The sequence below is a fragment of the Ostrea edulis genome, chromosome 2 (assembly GCF_947568905.1).
Source record: "Ostrea edulis chromosome 2, xbOstEdul1.1, whole genome shotgun sequence".
Lineage (NCBI taxonomy): Eukaryota > Metazoa > Mollusca > Bivalvia > Ostreida > Ostreidae > Ostrea > Ostrea edulis.
The window spans coordinates 14,143,902-14,164,734 of NC_079165.1; the positions used below are offsets into that span (position 1 = coordinate 14,143,902).

Sequence of the window (20,833 nt, forward strand, 5' to 3'; positions counted from 1 at the left end):
ATTGTTTTAAATATATGGAACACTGTTAGCAGTTATCTATCCTTCAAAGTTCAACGGAAACACATTGTTGTTGGGTTTTTTCTAGAACAAAATGATAAAACCAAATCCTTAAATTTACTTATTACTTATATAGCCTACAGAATATACAAACATAAAATGTTATGTAGATTAGATTCTTTAAGTGAAACGACTTTTAATATGTATAATCATGTTAAAAAATCATTATGTTTCTATACATCAGTATTGAAGTATATAAATGCAAAAGAGCATAATTTTTTTGAACATCTTTGTAAATTTAATGTAACTTGACTACTGTGAAGAGACCAGTATAAACTATCCTTAAATATTTATCATTATAACTATACAGTCAACTTAGGACTACATTGTTGATATATTATTCCTTAAGTAACTTCTATGTTATTCTACTGTTGATGTATCTACATCAACGTTGTATATGATATTTTTATGATTTCGAAAAATATTTGATTTATGTATTTTCATATAAATTGTATATATGCCTTATATAAAATAATATTATAATAAAATACATTCAATCCAATGGGCCCCTGGCACCATTGGTGAGAATTAAGAGGGAGTATCCGAAATAGTATGTATACTTTTTAATAAATGATGAAAATTCAAAAAAAAAAAAAAAAGAAATCAAAACGAAACGAAACTAAATCTACCGAAACGAAACGAAATCTACCGAAACGAAACGAAATCTACCTAAACGAAACGAAACCCACCGAAACGAAACGAAACCTACCGAAACGAAACGAAACAGATTGTATAACCGAACTCTTTTAATTATAATAATTAAAAATGGTATCTTAGGCCCCTGCAAAAGTTACCACATATAAATAAAATTCGCCTCCCCTTTGATGTAGGCTTTCGGCTTGACTGTTACAAAGTTTTAAAAGTTGGAAAGGGGGGAGTAAGCACAAAGTATGTATCCGTAGTTGATTAAATGCCATGTACAATTAGTTTCGGATCCATACATTTCAGAACCGAGGGTTACAGTCTCAGAGATCTGGAGAAACACACTATACGAGGGGTGGGGTCGCCGACGTTGGATCCGCCTTTGGGCATAGCTACATTGTTTGAAGAAGCTGGTGTCTGAGAAAATTGAAAGCAAGAAGAGCTCTTAACCTCTTATTTTATCTCTAACTGCTGAGATGCAAGTACTTTCAATAATGGAAACACTCTATACATTTGGGATGTTGCTAAGACGGGGAATTGAAAACGGGACGGAAAACGGATTTTTTTTAATGCAATAATATTAGGAGGAGGTCGGCATTTTGTAAACTGAAAAGGCTTATGAACAAGGGGATTTTAAGCAGAAATCACAAAGAGAACGGGAGGAGATATTCAGAACCCACCGTTTGATATACTACATACAAATACACAATATCCACATGTATACATATATTTGTCTTTAGAGCAAAAAATACTGAAACATGTATTTATGCCCGAAATCGGATTCAACGCCGAGGACCCCATCCCTCGTTTAGTGTGTTTCCCCAGACCTCTGACCTGTGAGACTGTAACCTTCCGTTCTGAAATTTATGGATCCGAAGCTACTTGCATGTACTTTGTGCTTAACCAACCCCCCAACCCCCCACCCCTTTCCAACTCTTGAAACTTTGTATCAGTCAAGCCGAAAGTCTACATCAAAGGAGAGGCGAATTTTATTTATATGTGTAAACTTTAACAGGGGCCTAAGATACCATTTTCAATTATTATAATTAAAAGAGTTCGATAATACAATCTGTTTCGTTTCGTTTCGGTAGGTTTTGTTTCGTTTCGGTGGGTTTCGTTTCGTTTCGGTAGATTTCGATTCTTTTCTGTAGATTTCGTTTCGTTTCGTTTCGATTTCGTTTGGTACTTTACAGGTACCCACCGAAGACCGGGTTTTAGTCACGGGACGGAGACCGAAGACCGGGACCGAGATCGGGTTTTAGTCAGTACCGGTTTTGTGATAAACTGTTCTCTCCATTATTTGCAGATTTTCATTGTTGAAAGTCCGTCTTAGAGACATTTTGAAATAATTGGTCAAATTTTCAACAATGTTTACCTGTCCTACATCCCATGCCGAAATGACTTGCACGGTCTGTACATGTCTAAGGGCGTGGTTTGAACAATCTGCACGTTTCTGTGGACGTGGCTTGATCATGCACGGAACGATTCTTGCACGAAACGTAAATAATGATAAATTCTTTATTTAGACAGGATAGCACAATTAGTACAAATGACTAGTTTACATTGTGGTCCGGCATAAAATATATTCACAGACAGATACATGAGAGAATAGAAAAATAGATAACATAATATAAAATATATACATGAAATATACACACGATATCACTGGGGGAAACATAAACATATACACCATATCTATATGTCACTTATTTGAGTAATAATGCTGCAGATATGCTGATTTAAAAGATGTAATAGAACCACAGCTTCTGACAGACTCGGACAACTGATTCTGTACTGTCGCGTTTTCCGGAAAACTCAATTCCGTCCATACGGGATTAGCACTTATGTCCGGGACTTCGTCAATACAGCGGGGCTACTACCTTTACTGAAAATTTGTTCTTTTTCAATCCTTTGAGGTGTCACACCGATGTAAGTTTTCATTAGAACACTGATCTAAATGCATTTATATATGTTTTTCTATGATTTAGAAATATCAAGCACGTGTTCGATAATTCTTGAAACATAGGTGAGAAAATTCGGGTTAAGTACTTTGAAAATAGACATTGATAAATTTACCTAAGAATGTTTTATACTGTTTAGATTTGTCATATCATAGTGTTGCCAAAGTCAGTTAGGTGAATTTATCAAATTTATGAGTAATAAGTGTTTTTCTAAATCAGGATTTTTTTTTGTAGGAATTTATTTGTGGTTTGTATTTAATTTCAGTCTTTTACCTCTTGTGAAGCCATAACCATAATAAAGTATTGAATTACTACTTGGCTTCGAGGTTATCTTCCCACCCTGCAGTACACCAGTCTAGGACTGAAGCTGCACAGTAAAAGAATCGGTACACTACTCTAGGATTTGAATCCTTCCCTTTGAGGGTGGGCCTATCTTCTCTTTCATCCAGACGCATGAACCAGACGTACATGGGGATGTGCTGTTGGTGTTGGACACTGCTGATTCCGGCGTGCGCGGACCGTAACTCTTGTGGTTAAATTGTAAACATTGATGTTGACTTACTCTGTGTGACTGTGTTACGCGATCATGTTCTAGTGACAGTCTATTTGCACATTACAAACAATTGTGTATGCTGACAATATACATCCTTGTTTGCATAAGATACTGTTTTGTGTATACTAGTATGATACTCAGTCTGTTAGGTGTGATATTTAGAATGGGTATTTTTACAATCTGACCATTTGCTTGAATCCCTTTGTGGGTGATATAGCTGAAAAATATATAAATGATACACAGCTTTTTTGGTATTTATATATGACAACGTGCACTGTATATTTGTAGAGAAGGCATGTGCAATTTTGCTATATTTTTGGGTATTTACTGCATTTGCCTCTGCTGTCAGCCTTGTATTTTTTGACAATTTATGTGTGCAATGTAGACATGGCAGTGTATATAAATATTTTTATTGTTATTGCACACGTATAGTAGAATAGTTTGAATTTTTTGGCCCATGCATTTTCTGTCACTTAGCATACAAACTTATTTTTCGTACATAACTGTCCAAAGTGTGTTTGACTCTGATACAAAATGGCTGGTGTAGAAACAGACACTGTTGAAAATGGCAAAACCTCCAAAGAGAATGTTGAATTTGATGAATTTGAAGACCTTGAACGTAAAAGTAGATTAAAAAGAAAAACTGAAAAAGGTCAAGCCCTTTATGATGACGCTGTTCAGAAGTATCTTCTACAATTTGATAGTATTTGGTTTGATGTTGAAGATATAACAGTGAAAGTGAATGATTACAGGTTTCAATCTGATTTCAAAGCTTTAAGAAACTTAGAAAAACAATTACAATCTTTACAAGTGAAAAATAGACAGGAATCTGAGGAATTCGTAGGGTTTCTAAGTAGAACAAACACTACAGAGAGTCTGTCAGAGTTAGGAATTCAAGAAATTTTACATGCAAAATGTCAAAACATTATGAAGGAGTTGCGCAGAAAAATCATGGATGCAAGAATTGAAGCTACTGATCGACTATCGCAGAGAGGATCTCTCAGTATATGTACCAGATCCGAGGTAGGAGAGACTTCTGAAATAGGTAGTATCCTAGCCCAAAACCGGATGGAGGTCGAGACCAATCGTGCAAGACTTTTTTATGAAGCCAGGGAGGTGAAATTACGCAAGGAAAAGGCCTCGTTGGAAGAAAGAGAGGCCAAACATGAAGCAGAACAGGCTCGACAAAAGGAGGAGTTGGATGCTGAATTTCTATTACTGGAACAGGAACGCAAGTTCGCTGTTGCCGAGGCCAAAGTCAAAGCGCTTGAAAATACTGGAATGTATAGCAGGCATGTTTCCCCGGAACCGTCACTGCTGGGAGCACCTGTTGATAGGAGACAACTTACAACAAAGTAGGTTTACGAAATCTGTCCTGAGAATAGTGTGATGAATGCTGAAGTGCGTGAAAATTCAGAGACTGAATACCCTACAAGACATTTTGATCTAAATATACAAAATAGTTCCCTGAATCCTAATGCTGCTCCCTTTGAAACAGCCCATACTCGTAATGACAGTGTTGTTGGAGATCTTACCAAGTTCTTGTTGAAGAAAGACCTTTTGTTGTCCAGATTTTACAAATTCACAGATCGACCTGAAGTCTTTGCAACTTGGAAAGCAAGTTTTATAAGTATTACTCGAGAATTAGGAGTTACGCCCTTTGAGGAAATCGACCTATTGTTAAAGTACCTGGGACCGGAGTCTAGCAAGTTTGCATCAAGCATTCATGCTGCAAATGCTGCATACCCACAGATAGGCTTAAAGCGCATCTGGGAGCGACTAGATGAACGCTATGGGTCACCAGAGCTTGTAGAATCAGCACTTAAGGCCAAACTTGACTATTTTCCACGTTTAACGCCAAGGGACAACAAGCAGTTATATGAACTAGCAGATATTTTAGCAGAGATTGAGGCAGCCAAAGAGAATCCCAAATACGCAACCCTGCTTTCTTATTTCGACTCTTCATCAGGTATTCTGCCAATTATTAACAAACTGCCCTATAACTTGCAGAAAAAATGGACAACTCAAGCTTCTAGTTACAAGAAGAAACATGATGTCTCGTATCCACCTTTCCCTCTCTTAGTGCAGTTTCTACAAGATCTGAGTCGTGTATGCAATCACCCAGGATTTAAACCAAAAAGTAAACAATCCATAACTGCTCCGTTGAGTGGCAGCAGTGCAAAAGACCGAGAATCAGTGCGAACAAACAAGACTGAATTTGTGACAAAACGTGGTAAGGATATTTCACAGATGTGCGTGATTCATCCAAGCAGTCAGACACCCCATTCATTGAAGGACTGCCGTGTATTTAGATCCAAGAAAGTAGCAGACCGTAAGAAAATATTGAAGGACGAAGGAATCTGTTTTCGCTGCTGCAATTCAAAGCGCATGGCTAGAAACTGTAAAGTGAGTTTGAAGTGTCATCTGTGTGGTAGTACAGAACATTGTTCAGCGCTGCATCCGAATGATTCCAAAACTAACAACCCATACAAGAGCATGGCGGGGAGAAACTTGCTACATGTTCTTAAAGATTGTGTACACCTTTCTGTTGAAAGTAATAGTCAATTTATTGGAACATTGCAAGCTCAATTAAAGCAGCTGATATGATAATGTATTAATTGGGGTAATGTGATGGTTCTGATTTATGTTCTGTTTGTGTTCAAATTGGTTTGCTATGTTGTCAAACACTGCTTTGGTGGCAGTTTGTATTGTGTTGCTTTGGTGGCAACAACTGTTATGGTGGATGTTGCAAAACATTGGTTTGCTATGGTGGCAAACAAAAACTGATTTGGTAGCAGTTATATTGTGTTGCTATGGTGGTAACAACTGTTTTTGTGACAGAATTTTGTTTTATTGAGTTGGCAAAATTCGGCCGCTTTTGTGGCGGTTGGATTTCAAATACATGAATAATATTGCTGTTATGACGTGTTTGTTACATTCTCAAATTAAAATCAATTTAATGTATATTGGATATTACTAATGTATATTAAATATTTGAAATCCAAGTGGCGGAATTTTGCTATCTAGAGAGCCATTCACTGTTGGATACTGTCATTCCCAGGTCCTTCGGTGGTGCGCTTTTCTTCTCACTTTTGATATGCAGTCGAAAAGCTTATGGAAAGCTCGGCGCATCTGTTGTATGTTTAATTGATTCGTTAGAGCCATGACCAGTGTTGGGCGGTTAAAACCGCCCCCTGTTTTAACCAGTGGTTTTAACCGTCCCGGTCAATACTCCCCAAGTGGTCAATACCGGTCAATTGTGATTTTAACTGTCCATTTTCCTATTTTTGTACATTTCTTGCAAAGATAAATTAAGTCTATCTATTATATGGATCAGTTGTTGATTAATATTTGTCATTAGATAATCAAGTTTAATATATTTGGTTTGCTGAAACTGACCGAAATATCTTCAGTACCTACCAGAGGGTCACAGTTCTATAGCATAGCTTGACAATTGGAGACAAACCTGTTAATACACGAACCTGGACAGATTAAGAATAAAAGGTAGATGGGCATCGCCTGAGCACAGTAAGCAGTGTTGACAGGTGTTATAAGCATAGGCTGGGACCAGAGATGACCAGTGTGCATATTATTGTTAAGAAAACATCACCAACCCACCCCCTCAAATGTTTATTTAACAGTTAAAATGAAGATTGATGAAACAATACTTATACGTAGTTCTTGTTAAACTAAGGAATTTGAACATGACATGTACCCAAATCAAGAACTTGTTCTGTTCTGTATTAAGGTCATACATGTATAGGTTTCTGATCAAGTTGTCTGACCGTCCTTGAAACTTCCTTTTTTCTTCCTAGTGAGAATTATATTGGAGATAACGTCTTAAAGGTCATATGAAACGATTTCTAACAGTGGTGTTTTATTTATGTCTTAAAATGCTGAGAAAAGTCACCGAAGCTAGTTTTTGCTGTATCATATTAGATATAAACATAAGGCAAATTGAGTATGAAAAATGTCATTTATTCAAATGACGAACTAGATAACAAACTACTAACAAGGGGATCAGACTCACAAACAATCCACTGAAAATGTCACTGAAATGGAGAAAGAAAATAAACAATGACAAAATAATTCAACATGTCTGATCCCCCAAATGTATCTATAAAAGTCTACATCAACTACAATAAAAAACAACCTTACAAAGATGCAGCAAAAAGATGGCACATCAAAAAATTGGCCACCAGATGAGATCAACATATCACATCCCGTGTCATTCAAGGTGGGAAGCCCAGAAACCACGGTGACACCAAAATACCACTCCCGATAAGTTTTTTGTCATCATATCCAGCTGAATGTTGATCCGTATCACCATTTTGTTGTATCCCGGACAGGTGGCGAACGGGGGTCTACGAATTAATTGGCCAACATAAACTAAGCGAACTCCGACACCTAGAACCAAATATCCCGCCCGCTAAGTGTCGGACATGGCGTGCGCGAACACCCCCCCAACCCCCTTTTAAACGGAAGTTTATCGAACAAAACTGTTTTGTAACCTTAGATTTAACATGTCCTTCGTCATACAGAATTTCTTCAGCCGGCGGATGTAAGAGTCTCCAATAATACATACGTTAAGTGGTTTGTTGATATCCATTATCGCTTGTAATTACATAGCGTCCCCTGCACTGACCGACTTCCCACAGCACATGCACATAAATTGACAAAGGAAACCAATTTCCTCACTTACTGTTTAAAAAACTGCACCAGATTAACAAAACGTTGATATGATCATCGAAAATCACATGAATTCCCAAGTATTATAAAATACAGATCACACTTTATTTGCAGCCAAGTCTGCCTACAAGCTAGTCAAAAATGTAGAGTGACGCTAAGTTGGAGTCACGTGATTAATTATTGAATGCTGGTTGGATAATATTATAAAGTATTGAGTTTGGGAGAATAGAAACAAATCTTAAATGTATGATACAAAAATCACCTTGAAAACATAAAAATACGCATTTAAACCATAAATACAATTATTTTAATAATTGTTGTTTTATAAACACAAAGATACATGTAAGTATGAATGAACGTCAAATTGCCTTTAATAAAACATGTCTTTGGGTTGATAAGAAATAGAGCTGTAAACTTGTAAATAGAATGAATTTGTTACCCGCATATCATTTTCGATTATATGTGTTTGACTGTGACGTCACAACGGACCATCGATGTCAACAATGTGCGAAATACTGTAGGCCTACTGTTTTGTTCAACAAAATCTTTTACTAATTTAACGGATATTGACGAATTTCTGTTTTCTGACGAATTGTCCGATTTTGTGGTTTAGTTTAAACAGTCAGGAATGATGTACGGCAATCGAATATAATGCACTTTTACATAGTTATGAAGAAGTCTAAGCAGGCACCTCAAAGTATGGACATTGCTACCCCTCCCCCTTTTCTGACTTTTTTGCGGGGATAATTTCTCCTCCAAAATGTGTGATTCGTTGTCTATCCCATGCCAATTTCGATTTATGCAAGTGTTTCACACTTTTGTGAGCTTCTAGACCAACCGGTAATTATAATGCCGATAGAAGGTCAATCTTTAAATCTTACAAAAAGTTGGAAACGCTTGCGTAAATCGAAATTGGGATGGGTTAGACAGGGAATCCACATATTTCGGAAAAATCATCACCGCAAAAAATTAAGGGGGGGGGGGGCAGTGACAATACATCAGATGCCTGTGGATTACAAGACCACATGTCACCAGATAGGCCTACTTAAATTTGATTATAAATATTATTTTCAAAGGATTTAATGTCGTATGAACTTTTGAACATTTCATTCATAATTTATCATTACAGAATTCTGAGGAGGGATAGAAACCGGAATGGGGGTGGAATATTAGTCTACATTAAAGAAAAATTTACCATTACAAACATAAAAATCATGGATGATTTGGAAATGCTTGAATTTGTGATTTCTATTGGGCAGTCGACTAAGACATCCTGTGCTTTATCTTATCGACCTCCAGATTCCACAGTAGATTGGTTAGAGAAGTTTGAGGGGCGGATTGAACAACTAATAGCAGAACACAAAGATATTCTAATTATGGGCGATTTCAATGTGGATGAGTACAAGACAAAGCGTTTAAAGACTATCATGAAAAACATTGGATTTCAGCAACTGATAAAAAACCCTACACGTGAGACTAAAGACTCCAGTACTTTAATTGACCATATTTATGTAAATAGTCCGGATAAGTTTTCTTCATCAGGAGTATTCCCAATAGGATTAAGTGACCACAACTTGATTTACGCTGTAAATGGTAAAATTAGAGCCGGTGCAAACAGTCACGTTCATATTAAATATAGAAATTTTAAAAACCTAAATGAGAGCAGTTTTCAAGAAGAACTAAACACTATTGACTGGAGTCCCATATATGAAATGGTGGATATTGATACTATGTGGCAATTCTTTTATTCTAAATTTTTTGAAGTGGTGGATAAACACATTCCTCTAAAAGAAAGAAGAATTAACTCACGTTCAGAAGAATGGATAAACGATGACATACTTACAGAAATGCACTGTCGTGAACACCTCTTTAAAAAGGCGACACAGAGTAATGATGATCACGCGTGGAACCTATACAGAGCATCAAGAAACAGGGTGACGAAAAAGATCAGGGAGGCAAAACATGCATTTGTTGAGGAAGCAATTTCCCAGGCAGAAAACAAGCCCAAGGACATGTGGGACAAACTTAGGCAATTCTTACCATCTAAGAAAACGAATACAAACTGTATATTTCTTAAGGACAATAACGTAATTTTTAAAGATACAAAGGATATTGCCGAATGTTTTAATAATTACTTTTGTAACATTGGTCATGAGCTAGGAAAACATTTTGATGACACTTTACCTACAGTTGAAGAACAAATGCCTAAAAATTCGTATACAATACCAGGTATAACTGCAGAATTTATTGAAAATGAGATAAAATGTATGTCTGCATCAAAGGCAACATGTTTGGATGGTATCTCTGTCAAACTTCTAAAACTTTCATCAAACAGTGTATGTGATATTCTTGCGTATATTTTCAACTATTCTATATCTTCATGTACTTGTGCAGATGACTGGAAAAAGGCACGAGTTGTACCACTTTTTAAATCAGGGGATGAATGTCTAGTTAATAATTATCGGCCTGTATCCATTTTACCTTGTGTGAGCAAAATTTTAGAAAGGCATGTTTTTAATTCATTTTATGAGTATTTGTCAGTAAATTCTCTAATTACAGATTGTCAGTCTGGTTTTAGGCCAAAACACTCATGTGAAAGTACTCTTATTTCTCTAGTAGATAGATGGCTTAAAAATATTGATGAAGGTAAACTTACTGGTGTAATTTTTATAGACTTACGGAAAGCATTTGACACTATAAATCACAAGGTTTTATTACACAAACTCAAGTCATTTGGCATATGCAATGATACTTTTGAATGGTTTAAATCATATCTAACAAATCGTACACAGAGAGTTATTTGGAAAGGCAATTTATCGGAGGAAAGAAATGTAACCATTGGAGTTCCGCAAGGCTCTATTTTAGGCCCATTGTTTTTTATCCTGTATATTAATGACTATCCACAAGCACTGAAACATTCTCATGTAAATATGTATGCAGATGATACTTCACAAGATGTAACAGATAAGTCAGTGGAAAATATTGAGTCAAAGATGTATGAAGATCTTCAGCGCAGTATAATGTGGATTAAGGAAAATAAATTAAGCTTAAACCTGTCTAAAACTCAATGTATGCTTATTGGATCGGCACAAAAATTATCAAAGTATCGAAAATTAAATTTAGTGATAAATAACCATGTCATAGAATGTGTTCAGGAGTCAAAATTACTTGGTATTATTATTGATGAAACTTTGTCCTGGAAAAGTCATATAGAATCACTTATGAACAAGATTTCCAAGAGAATTGGCATTTTAAGAAGAATAAGATATTTTATGTCAAACGATGCGCTGCTGAAGATTTTTAATACTATGATTTTTCCACATTTTACATATTGTTGTACTATATGGAGCAATCCAAGAAATGCTGAAAATGTGAATAAGCTTTTTATATTGCAAAAACGAGCTGCAAGGGTAATTCTTAACATCAGAAATTTTGAAACACCATCTAATGTCATGTTTACAGAACTTAACTGGTTGCCTCTATCAGATTACTTTGTCTATAGAAAAGTCATTTTAGTGTATAAAGTTTTACATGGTTTAATGCCAGATTATTTAAATGTTTTTAAATATGTATCAGAAGTCAGTCAGAGGCAAACTAGAAATTCTTATTCAAATATTTTGTATATACCCAGGGCAAAAACGGAATATTATAGAAGATCTTTCAGCATTTCAGGGAGCACAGTGTGGAATGCCTTGAGTCAAAACATAAGAAACTCAACGAGTGTTGCGTGTTTTAAGAGAAATTATCTTAGAGATTATCACCATACTTTTTAAGCTTCATTTTGTATTCTATTTATCTTACATTCATAATTATTTCTTAAGTTTATATGTATTCTACTTCTTTTAATCTGTGTTTATTTTACTAATATCTGTATGTATGTATGTTATATGCAAGACCATATTGAAAACTAGCGTTATCGCTAAATATGTAATCCTGGTTAAATAAAGGTCTTATTATATTATTATTATATCATATTTATCGTTATAGAAAAAATATCTAAAAGATAATGGTAATCATATTTCCTTTTTATACGAATAACCACAAATGAAGTTGCTATAAAATATTATTTGTAGGTGTAGATTGCCCTAAATGTGGCAAATGTATCATGGAGGTTATTTCTTGTACTGGCGCACGGTTCTTCATAATCAGCTAATGTTTCCTCGTGAGCCCCAATTTAAGTATAAAATTCACAAATCGTTGTTTTTTAATCGGTGGGAGGGGGTTTCTATATTCTTAAATTGCAAGTTTTATTTAAAAATTGTTTGCATTTAATTCTATATATCAGGTATTTACTTTTTCACTTTACTAAACATGTTCAGTTACTATTTATGAAATATAACATACCCAATGTTCAAATATTATTTTGATAAAAATGTTTGACCTTGTGACCTTTACCTTGGGGTGTGACCTTCTTTTAAAAATAAATTAAACTTTGTCATAAAGTGTGAGGATTTAATGATAGAAAACTTTCATATTTCATGTGCATTCCATTTGACAAAAACCTTTCTTTTCATACCAAAATTATTGGATTTTGGCCTTCCTTGTCATAAATATTTCACAAACACATCTTGTTCATTATTTGTCATTTTTTTATGTTCTAACAGATTGATGTTCTTTTCCGACTATGGTGGTCGTCATCCCCGCATTGAACGAGCCTCTTTAGATGGGAACGACAGGGTCGTGATAGTGCAAACGGGTTTGATACGAGCGGTGGCTCTCTCTGTCGACACTGTCAATAACATTCTCTATTGGTCAGATTATGGTAGACATACACTAGAAGCCTGTAACTACGATGGATCAAGTAGGCGGGTTGTAAAAAGAATCAACGATACTGACGTGACTGGAATACATTACTATCAGGTACTGTATATAGGGTCTGTCTTTCTATCATTGCTGTTTTGTAAAGCATTTGATATTTATGAGTTACATATCTTACATAAGCAGAGGTACAGTCCTTAAATTAAAGTGTACAGAAATTGTCCTTTGGAAACTTTATATTGTGTTTCGTTCCGGTTAAGTTGTAAGACAGAGATCATATTAGCTTTCACTCTATTGCTTCCTCTTTCCCAGACTTTTCGCAACTCGGACGGAAACAATCTATTATACTATAAGGAGGATTGATCAGCTTATACCACGACATGTGATCTTTATGATGAACTCAATATTCGTTTAGAATATCCCACAGCCAACCTTTTCCTACTCTCACTGTTAAGGCATGTCCACTTTTTCTTCATTTCTTCCCCCGACCGGACCGGACATAATCTGTTGAATTTACAGCATTGATTTTAAAAGTGACATCTCCCCAAGTTCCTTCCTAGCATTGGAACTGAATTTTTTTAAAAGTCTTTTCTTTTCTCCACCTCATCAAACAATGCTCATATTTCAGCAGCTAAAAACTTTGGATATCGTTTCATAAACATCTTAAATCTTTTGACACCGATTTGTACGTGAGCCTGCACACGGACTTCGTAACTGCTATGTGGCCACAAGTAAACGCATTAGAATACCATTCATTTATTGTTTGTAGACACAAAAACAGTGTTAGGTAAATCTATTTCTACACGTTCTTACCGTTTTGATAGTTTTCCTACTATTTCATTTAGTTATTGGCTTTTTTTCACACAAGAAAGCTTTTGTGCCCAGTATACATGTATAGTTCAACATTACGCATTTAGTTCGATTAATGCAAAGTTCGTTATAAATTTGCATAAGTATTACCTGTGTCTTTGGTATTCGCTACCCACCCACGGTTACGGAATACCCTTTTGTACTCAGTATATTTCTTTTTTGTTTAAAAAAAACAAGTGCGGCGTTACTAACTTGAAGCAAACGTATCAATCCTATTGCCTTTTTTCTTTATATTTCAAATCAGTTAAGCAAATATAATATATAAAACAAGAGGCCCATGGGCCTAGAATCGCTCTTCTGATACATTGTAGAACAGGCAAAAATTCTCACTAACCAAGATTCATCAATTAACAAAGTTTGATGATGTTAAGTCAAATAGTACCTGAAAATTTAAATGTAACTGTCCAAAAGTAGGTCACGGTGACCTACTTTTGGTCGACACACTGAAGACTCAAGACGCATCAACTAACAAGTCAAATAGTATTCAAATATAGCCGTCACATTCCAAAAGAAGGCCACAGTGACCTACGTTTTGTTCGACACACTCCAAAGACTTAACATGCATCAACTGACAAAGTTTGATTATTGAAGTCAAATAGTATCTGAAATATTCAAATATAAACGTCAAATTCCAAAAGTAGGTCACAGTAACCTACTTTTTGGTCGGCACACTCTGAAGATCCAAGACCCATCAACTGACATTTTTTTATGATTGTAAGTCAAAAAGTGTCTGAAATATTGAAATATAGCCGTCAAAATCCAAAAATAGGTCATGGTGACCTACTTTTTAGTCAACACACTCTGAAGACTAAACATGCATCAACTGACAAAGTTTACTAATTGTAAGTCAAATAGTATATGCAATATTAAAATATAGCCATCAAATTCCAAAAGTAGGTCACAGTGACCTACTTTTTAGTCAACAAACTATGAAGACTCAAGATGCATCAACTGACAAAGTTTGATGATCCTAGCTTTCCTAGTATCCAAAATATGCATCTAAAATTGAAAATGTGAAATCTGAATGTCTGCAAAATTTAAAGAGTAGGTCACTGTCACCTACTTTTTTATAAATATGTTTTGAGGCCTCTAGACACATGATCTTACAAGGTTTGATGATTCTAAACCTCTCCGTATCTGAAATAACAACCTAAAATGTATTCATAAATGACTAGCCATAAAATTCAGAAAGTAGGTCATGGAGACATACCTTTTACATGACGCAGTGCAAGGTCCCATGATCCATCAGCTGGCAACTTTTGATATCATAGGCTCAAAAGTGTCCAAGATATGCATCAAAATCCATTTAATAATAATTACCTGCGAAATTCAAAAAGTAGGCCACCATGACCTACTTTTGAAACAACATGATATAAGGTCCTAAGATTCATCAACTGACAAAATTTGATGATCCTAGTCCTTATACTAAGCAAAATATCAAAGTTTTAACAAAACAAAATTTAAGATCAACTTTGAAGTGACCTTGAGACCACACCCTTTGCCCCAGGATGATGCCTTGAACAATTTTTTATCTACAACCACCTATCCTCATCCTTATGGATAAGTTTGGTGATAATTTGCCCAGTGGTTCTTGAGAACCCTAGTTTTAGTACAAATGAAAGCCCTTGGACCAAGGATACCCTGTGACAAATTTGACAAAAATTGGCCAAGGGGTTCTTTAGATATAGCCCTTTTCCCAAAAAGTTGACGCACGCCGCACGCCAGACATATGGCCATATGATTTGCTCTTTGAGCCTTCGGCTCACAAGAGCTAATGAGGGAGGAAATAAGAATATATCTATTTAAGACTTTTGATATAGCGTTTCTATGAAAATATCATTCAATGTTTTCATTTCTGTATCACAATTTCTTAAATGAAATAGTACACAAACCGAGTGTAACTTTTGAAATACAAAATAAAGTGTAAGGTCACATAATGTAAAATAGAAGTACAAAGTATTAGATTTTATAAATAAATCGAATCATTACAATTAAATTGTAATATTTCAACTTCTTGTTTATATTTGTATTTCTCGTGAATACCTTTACCAAAATTGTAAACTTCATGATCCCAAGGGTAAAGGTTCAGACTCTAGGACGGGACCAAACTTTGTGTATAGTATCCATGTGCAAAATATTTTTAAAAAACATCCTCTAATGATATTGATACTATACGGATCACGAAAATGCAAAAATAGGGTGGGGTCATTTAAAAATATTCCAAAAAAATCAACATTACACGGATTATCCTAACGTAGTCTAGATTTACGTTTATTGAAACCGTGGTCTTCAAGTGAGCACAATTGATGATCAAAGTGGGGAAAATCTTTTATAATCTGATAATCTTTTCAAGAACCACGGTGCAAGAAAAATTCAAATTTGTATGAAAGCTTCCCGACATAGAGTATAGCCCCACGTTTGAGGAATCCATTCTCCACGGGGTTAGAGTGGGGTCAAAATAGTGGTAAAGTTATTGTTTTCATATTTTGTATATACATGTACATTCTTGAAAGAAAGACCTTTCATACGATGAAATGATGACTAATATTGTGACTTGGACCTTGTAGTTTGACCAAATGTTGATATAAAAAAAATTCTGACATATATGTTCTGGACTATTTATGGAAGATAATTTATATCTTGTATAAATATTTCTTATGGTAAGATGTTTTTAAGAAGACATGACATATAAAATATCTACAGAACGATTTCAGGTGGGACTTTAATATTTTGAATATAGTATCTTTGTGCTTGATCTTTTGACCCTGGAGTTTGAAAAACCCCCGGATGTATTCAATATCTCCTGAACTATTTAAGATAGATCATTTATATTTTGTATATAGATACTGCTTGTTTCATGCTATGACCTTTTACCTTGTAACCTTGGAATTGAAACTAGTTTTAAGAAAACGTAACATGTTACATGTAAAGGTCTTCAGAACTATTCAAGGCAGGATTTTCAATTCTTAATAGATTCTTTTTGATAAGACTTTGTGATAGACTTGTGACCTTATAATACTTTCCTAAAACATCTGAGCTAATAAATGTCCCCTTAATTATTTAAGGTAATGCATTCATATTTTTACATGTACATAGATTCTTTATGGAAGTATCTTAATACAATTCGATGTTTTGTGTAAAAGACATTGACCTGAAAGTTTGACTTACTCTCAACAAAGATTTGGCCTATTCAGCATATCATGATCTATTTATGATAGAACTTTCATATTTTATATATAGATTTCTTATGACAAATTATTTCATATCATACCAGGACCTATGGCCTTGTGACCGTGGTCTTATCCAGAACAGCAAAATCATGTTAGTCATATTGGTGTTGATACATCTCTGTGTTATGTGAACTAACTTTCAGTTATAATTGATTGATTCATTGTTTTCCGCCACACTCAACATTTTTTCAGTTATCTGGTGGCGTCCAGTTTTTTATTGGTGGTAGAGGGAACCCAGATACAATGGACCTGGGAAGAGACCACCGACCTTCCGAAAGTAAACTGAGGAACTTTCTCACTTACCGGTGCGAGCGAGATTCAAACCCGCGCCCTTTCAGTTACGATGTTCTCCTTCGGAGCTAGGTTGTTGTCATAATATAGGTTTAAAATTCTCATGGGAATAAAGATTGATACAAAATTCTTTTAAAAGCCACAACAGTTGAAGAATGGCAGAACTAAGGTGAGACCCGTGAGCAATGTGGCCCATGGGTATCCCTATAATAACTTCTTAATAACTAGCAATGCAAATCTTTTCAGATTTGGAATGAAGCATGTTTGTAACAAGGTTGACATAAATTGTAAATTTCAGGACTCTCACACCCCTGGGGCCTTATGGTAACTTGGCAAAAACTGCCCAAAATTGACAAATGTTCAACAAATATTCTTCTCTACATGTACAACTACACAAGTGGAAGAAAAACTAAATACATAGTGATGTAGAGGAAGAAGACATCTACCAAATTGTAAAGTTCGGATACCCAGGGTAGAGTTTCTCACTCCAGGGAGGAACTGAACTTGGTGTATATATATATATATATATATGTGTGTGTGTGTGTGTGTGTGTGTGTGTGTGTGTGTGTGTGTGTGTGTGTGTGTGTGTGTGTGTGTGTGTGTGCGTTTGTAAGCGCCTGAATCACGCTACATGAGTATGAACACACACCTTTTATCCCACTACATTTTTTCTTCCCACTACATGCACCCGTGTAGTGGGAAGTATTTCGTTCGAAAACGTTAACTTTCATCACACTCGATTCAAAAAATATAAAATAGTCATATGTGTCGGTTTCCGGTGTGTACGTGAATTTTGTCACACACAACTACGAGTCCAAAAGAACAGTTTACACACTTAGCTCCATTGCGTTAAATGCGCATGCGCAATGAGAATTTCCTGTTTAAAGATGGCGACAACTGTTCTCAGTAAGTATAATATTTACGTTGGTATTAGGGAATTATTTCGTTCTTTTCTAAAAGAGAGTTGTGGTAGAAGGCTAAGAAAAGGTCAGTCATAACAATTAGAGTTTAGAAAGAACTAATAGTGACGTCACATGAATGCTAAATTAAATATCCAAGGGGATATTTCTTGGTTAAAAAGTGTCTATTTTAAAATCAAGATTTGTTATTATAAATCTGACATTTTATTATCATCACTTAAATTTATTTAATTACGGACCTGAATTTCAATAACTTTAGACCAGAATATTCAAAAAATCATATTTGTATAATCGACAAAATTAGTAAATCTAAGACAAAAATACAACTAGTGCAATTATATGGACAAGTATATATTCATTTAAAAAATAATAAGCAAGAAATACACACTGGCAAATTAATCTCTTTTACTCTGACATTTATCGTGATTTTAATTTTAAGGATTGATAGAATATAGAAGCTAATGCAGATCAACTTTTCTCAGAAAATATGTCATATTCACGAGGAAAGCGTGCAATAAGTGTTTCCAATTTATGTGATTTATTATGATGTCTTTTCCTTTCTTCATTCTAATTGTTTTGTTGATCGTAATATAAATCTGGAAAAAGAAGCAAATTGTCCCAGGCAACCCTTTGTTTGTAATAAGAGGCTACTGAATAGGTAATCCTTTGAGGAGAGACTACCAAAACTCATAAGTCACAAGCTCTGGCATAATTTTTGCAGGCCTTCATTTGTAGTGATTGGAGATTAATTGATTGTTAGAAATAATTGGAAACTTGAGAATCAATTAATAAGTTATTAATTCCCTTTGAATTTCAGAGGAGAAAAATTGTGGTGAGAGAAATGAGAGAAAATAAACTTTTTAAAAAGCTTTTAAGTGCACTTTGTATCAGTTTGCATTCACTTATTAAACTATCATGCAGGGTTATAATACAGATGTTCAAATGATATATTTAATCAATTTCATAATTGATAATAACAATTTATTAATTTGCTAGCAGATAATAAAAAAATTAACTGATTAGCAATTATTGGGGATCTTTTCAATCAGATTATCAATTTAATCAATCAATAGGTACATTACTTTGAATCATGGTACTATAATGAAAGATTTTTAAGCAAAACAATGACTATGTTGATATTGACTATGATATTCAAGCAACTGCCAAATACTTTCCCGATTATTATTAATTTGTGTAGAAAGAATGTATCCATTGATAATAAATTTAGCAAACAATCAATCTAATGCCCATTGTGAATTTAGCTGCATAACTGTAGCTTTTGTTAAGTTAAAACACTTGCAATTTATTGCACACAACACACAAACCTGTACAATGTTGGACAGTATTTCTATTATTTCCTAACATGCATAAACATTGAAGACATTTCACTACAACCTCGGAAAGTGAAGCATGTTAAATTTACATGCAGACAGACAGTAGCATTTCTACCTGTAAACAAAACCATATAATTTCTCATATGAAAATATGAACTTTTGAAATATTGTGATGGTCAAAAGTAAATACATGTAAATCCAAAAAGAGAAATACTGTTTGGCTTTAAACAAAAATATAGATTTTCCCCTTTGCTTCATGATCAGGCAGATGCAAAGGGAATGTAAATACTGCAGCACGGTGTCTTGCATGAGCAAGCAGTCTGTCAGAAATACCCGATTTTTTTCCTTAATTGATATTATTTGTATATCTATTAAACTCATTTCTTTACATTTGTATAGCTCTTATCCTTGGACGAATTTGGCTCCACTTGTTTGGCACGCTGTTTTTGGCTATATTTAGATCTAAAACTTCATAGTTATTTCGGATTTCAAACATTTCGGTTGAGCATCACTGAAGAGACATTATTTGTCGAAATGCGCATCTGGTGCATCAAAATTGGTACCGTATAAGTTTTACATTATGACCCCTGGGTCGAGGCCTCTGCTGGTGGACTGTTAGTCCCCGAAGGTCTCTACAGCCCAGTAGCTAAGTACTTCGTTACTAGCTTGAAAATACGGATGTATATTTAATTGCTGTTATAAAATTTAGAAATTCATTTCAAAATTAAGGATTATCTCCCTCATGCATAGCTCTTATCCTTGGACGAATTTGGCTCCACTTGTTTGGCACGCTGTTTTTGGCTATATTTAGATCTAAAACTTCATAGTTATTTCGGATTTCAAACATTTCGGTTGAGCATCACTGAAGAGACATTATTTGTCGAAATGCGCATCTGGTGCATCAAAATTGGTACCGTATAAGTTTTACATTTTGTCATTTTTGGTTATTTTCCGTAAATACATTTCGCGGGTTTTTGAGCTCATGCACCAGCGTTTAGTATATATACTACTACTGGTCAGTGTTCGGGCAATGCGAGGTTCGTTACAAGCAACAAAGGTCGCTTTTGTATTCTGTGCCTAAATAGCCTTCCCTCCCACCCAGCCCATTTTCAGTTTTAAATTCATTGGTGATTTTTCAGCTTTGTCAATTTGATGTTTGCTTATTAAAAGCGATCTTGTAACGAACGGAGCCAACCTATTAACTTTTTCTGTTTTGTTTTATTATCAAATAGTCGAGAAAATATTTATTTTCGGACGAGGGCACTGAGGGAGAAAATAAAGGGACATGGACACGATTTGAGCTGAAAATTTTCAAATTTTATTTTTTCATTTCTAATGTTTAGAATGCTTAAGTAAGGTATTTCTAATGGTCAGCAAAAATTTGAGTGTCAGTTGTCAAAGTACATGGGAGATGCAGAGCTCAAAATTCTTTGTAATAAACAAGGCTTGTGCCATGTTTTTGTTTACATAGGTTGAATATACTAGTAAATGTTTCGTTTAAAGCAGATAATTCTGAACACAATTAAAT

At 34.9% G+C, this 20,833-nt stretch overlaps 2 protein-coding genes across 2 annotated transcripts in view; both read left to right on the forward strand.

The window, feature by feature from the left end:
- Nucleotides 1–13,114, forward strand: part of LOC130052395 (low-density lipoprotein receptor-related protein 2-like) — a 199,338-nt gene extending 186,224 nt beyond the window's left edge. Inside the window, exons 22-23 of the mRNA XM_056157240.1 lie at nt 12,507–12,762; nt 13,076–13,114. Of these exons, the coding sequence (XP_056013215.1) occupies nt 12,507–12,762; nt 13,076–13,114 (295 nt within the window). The remainder of the gene's footprint in view (nt 1–12,506; nt 12,763–13,075) is intronic.
- LOC125679644 (low-density lipoprotein receptor-related protein 4-like) overlaps nt 1–20,833 on the forward strand; it is a 408,142-nt gene that overhangs the window by 232,518 nt on the left and 154,791 nt on the right. The gene's annotated exons all lie outside the window — the stretch shown is intronic.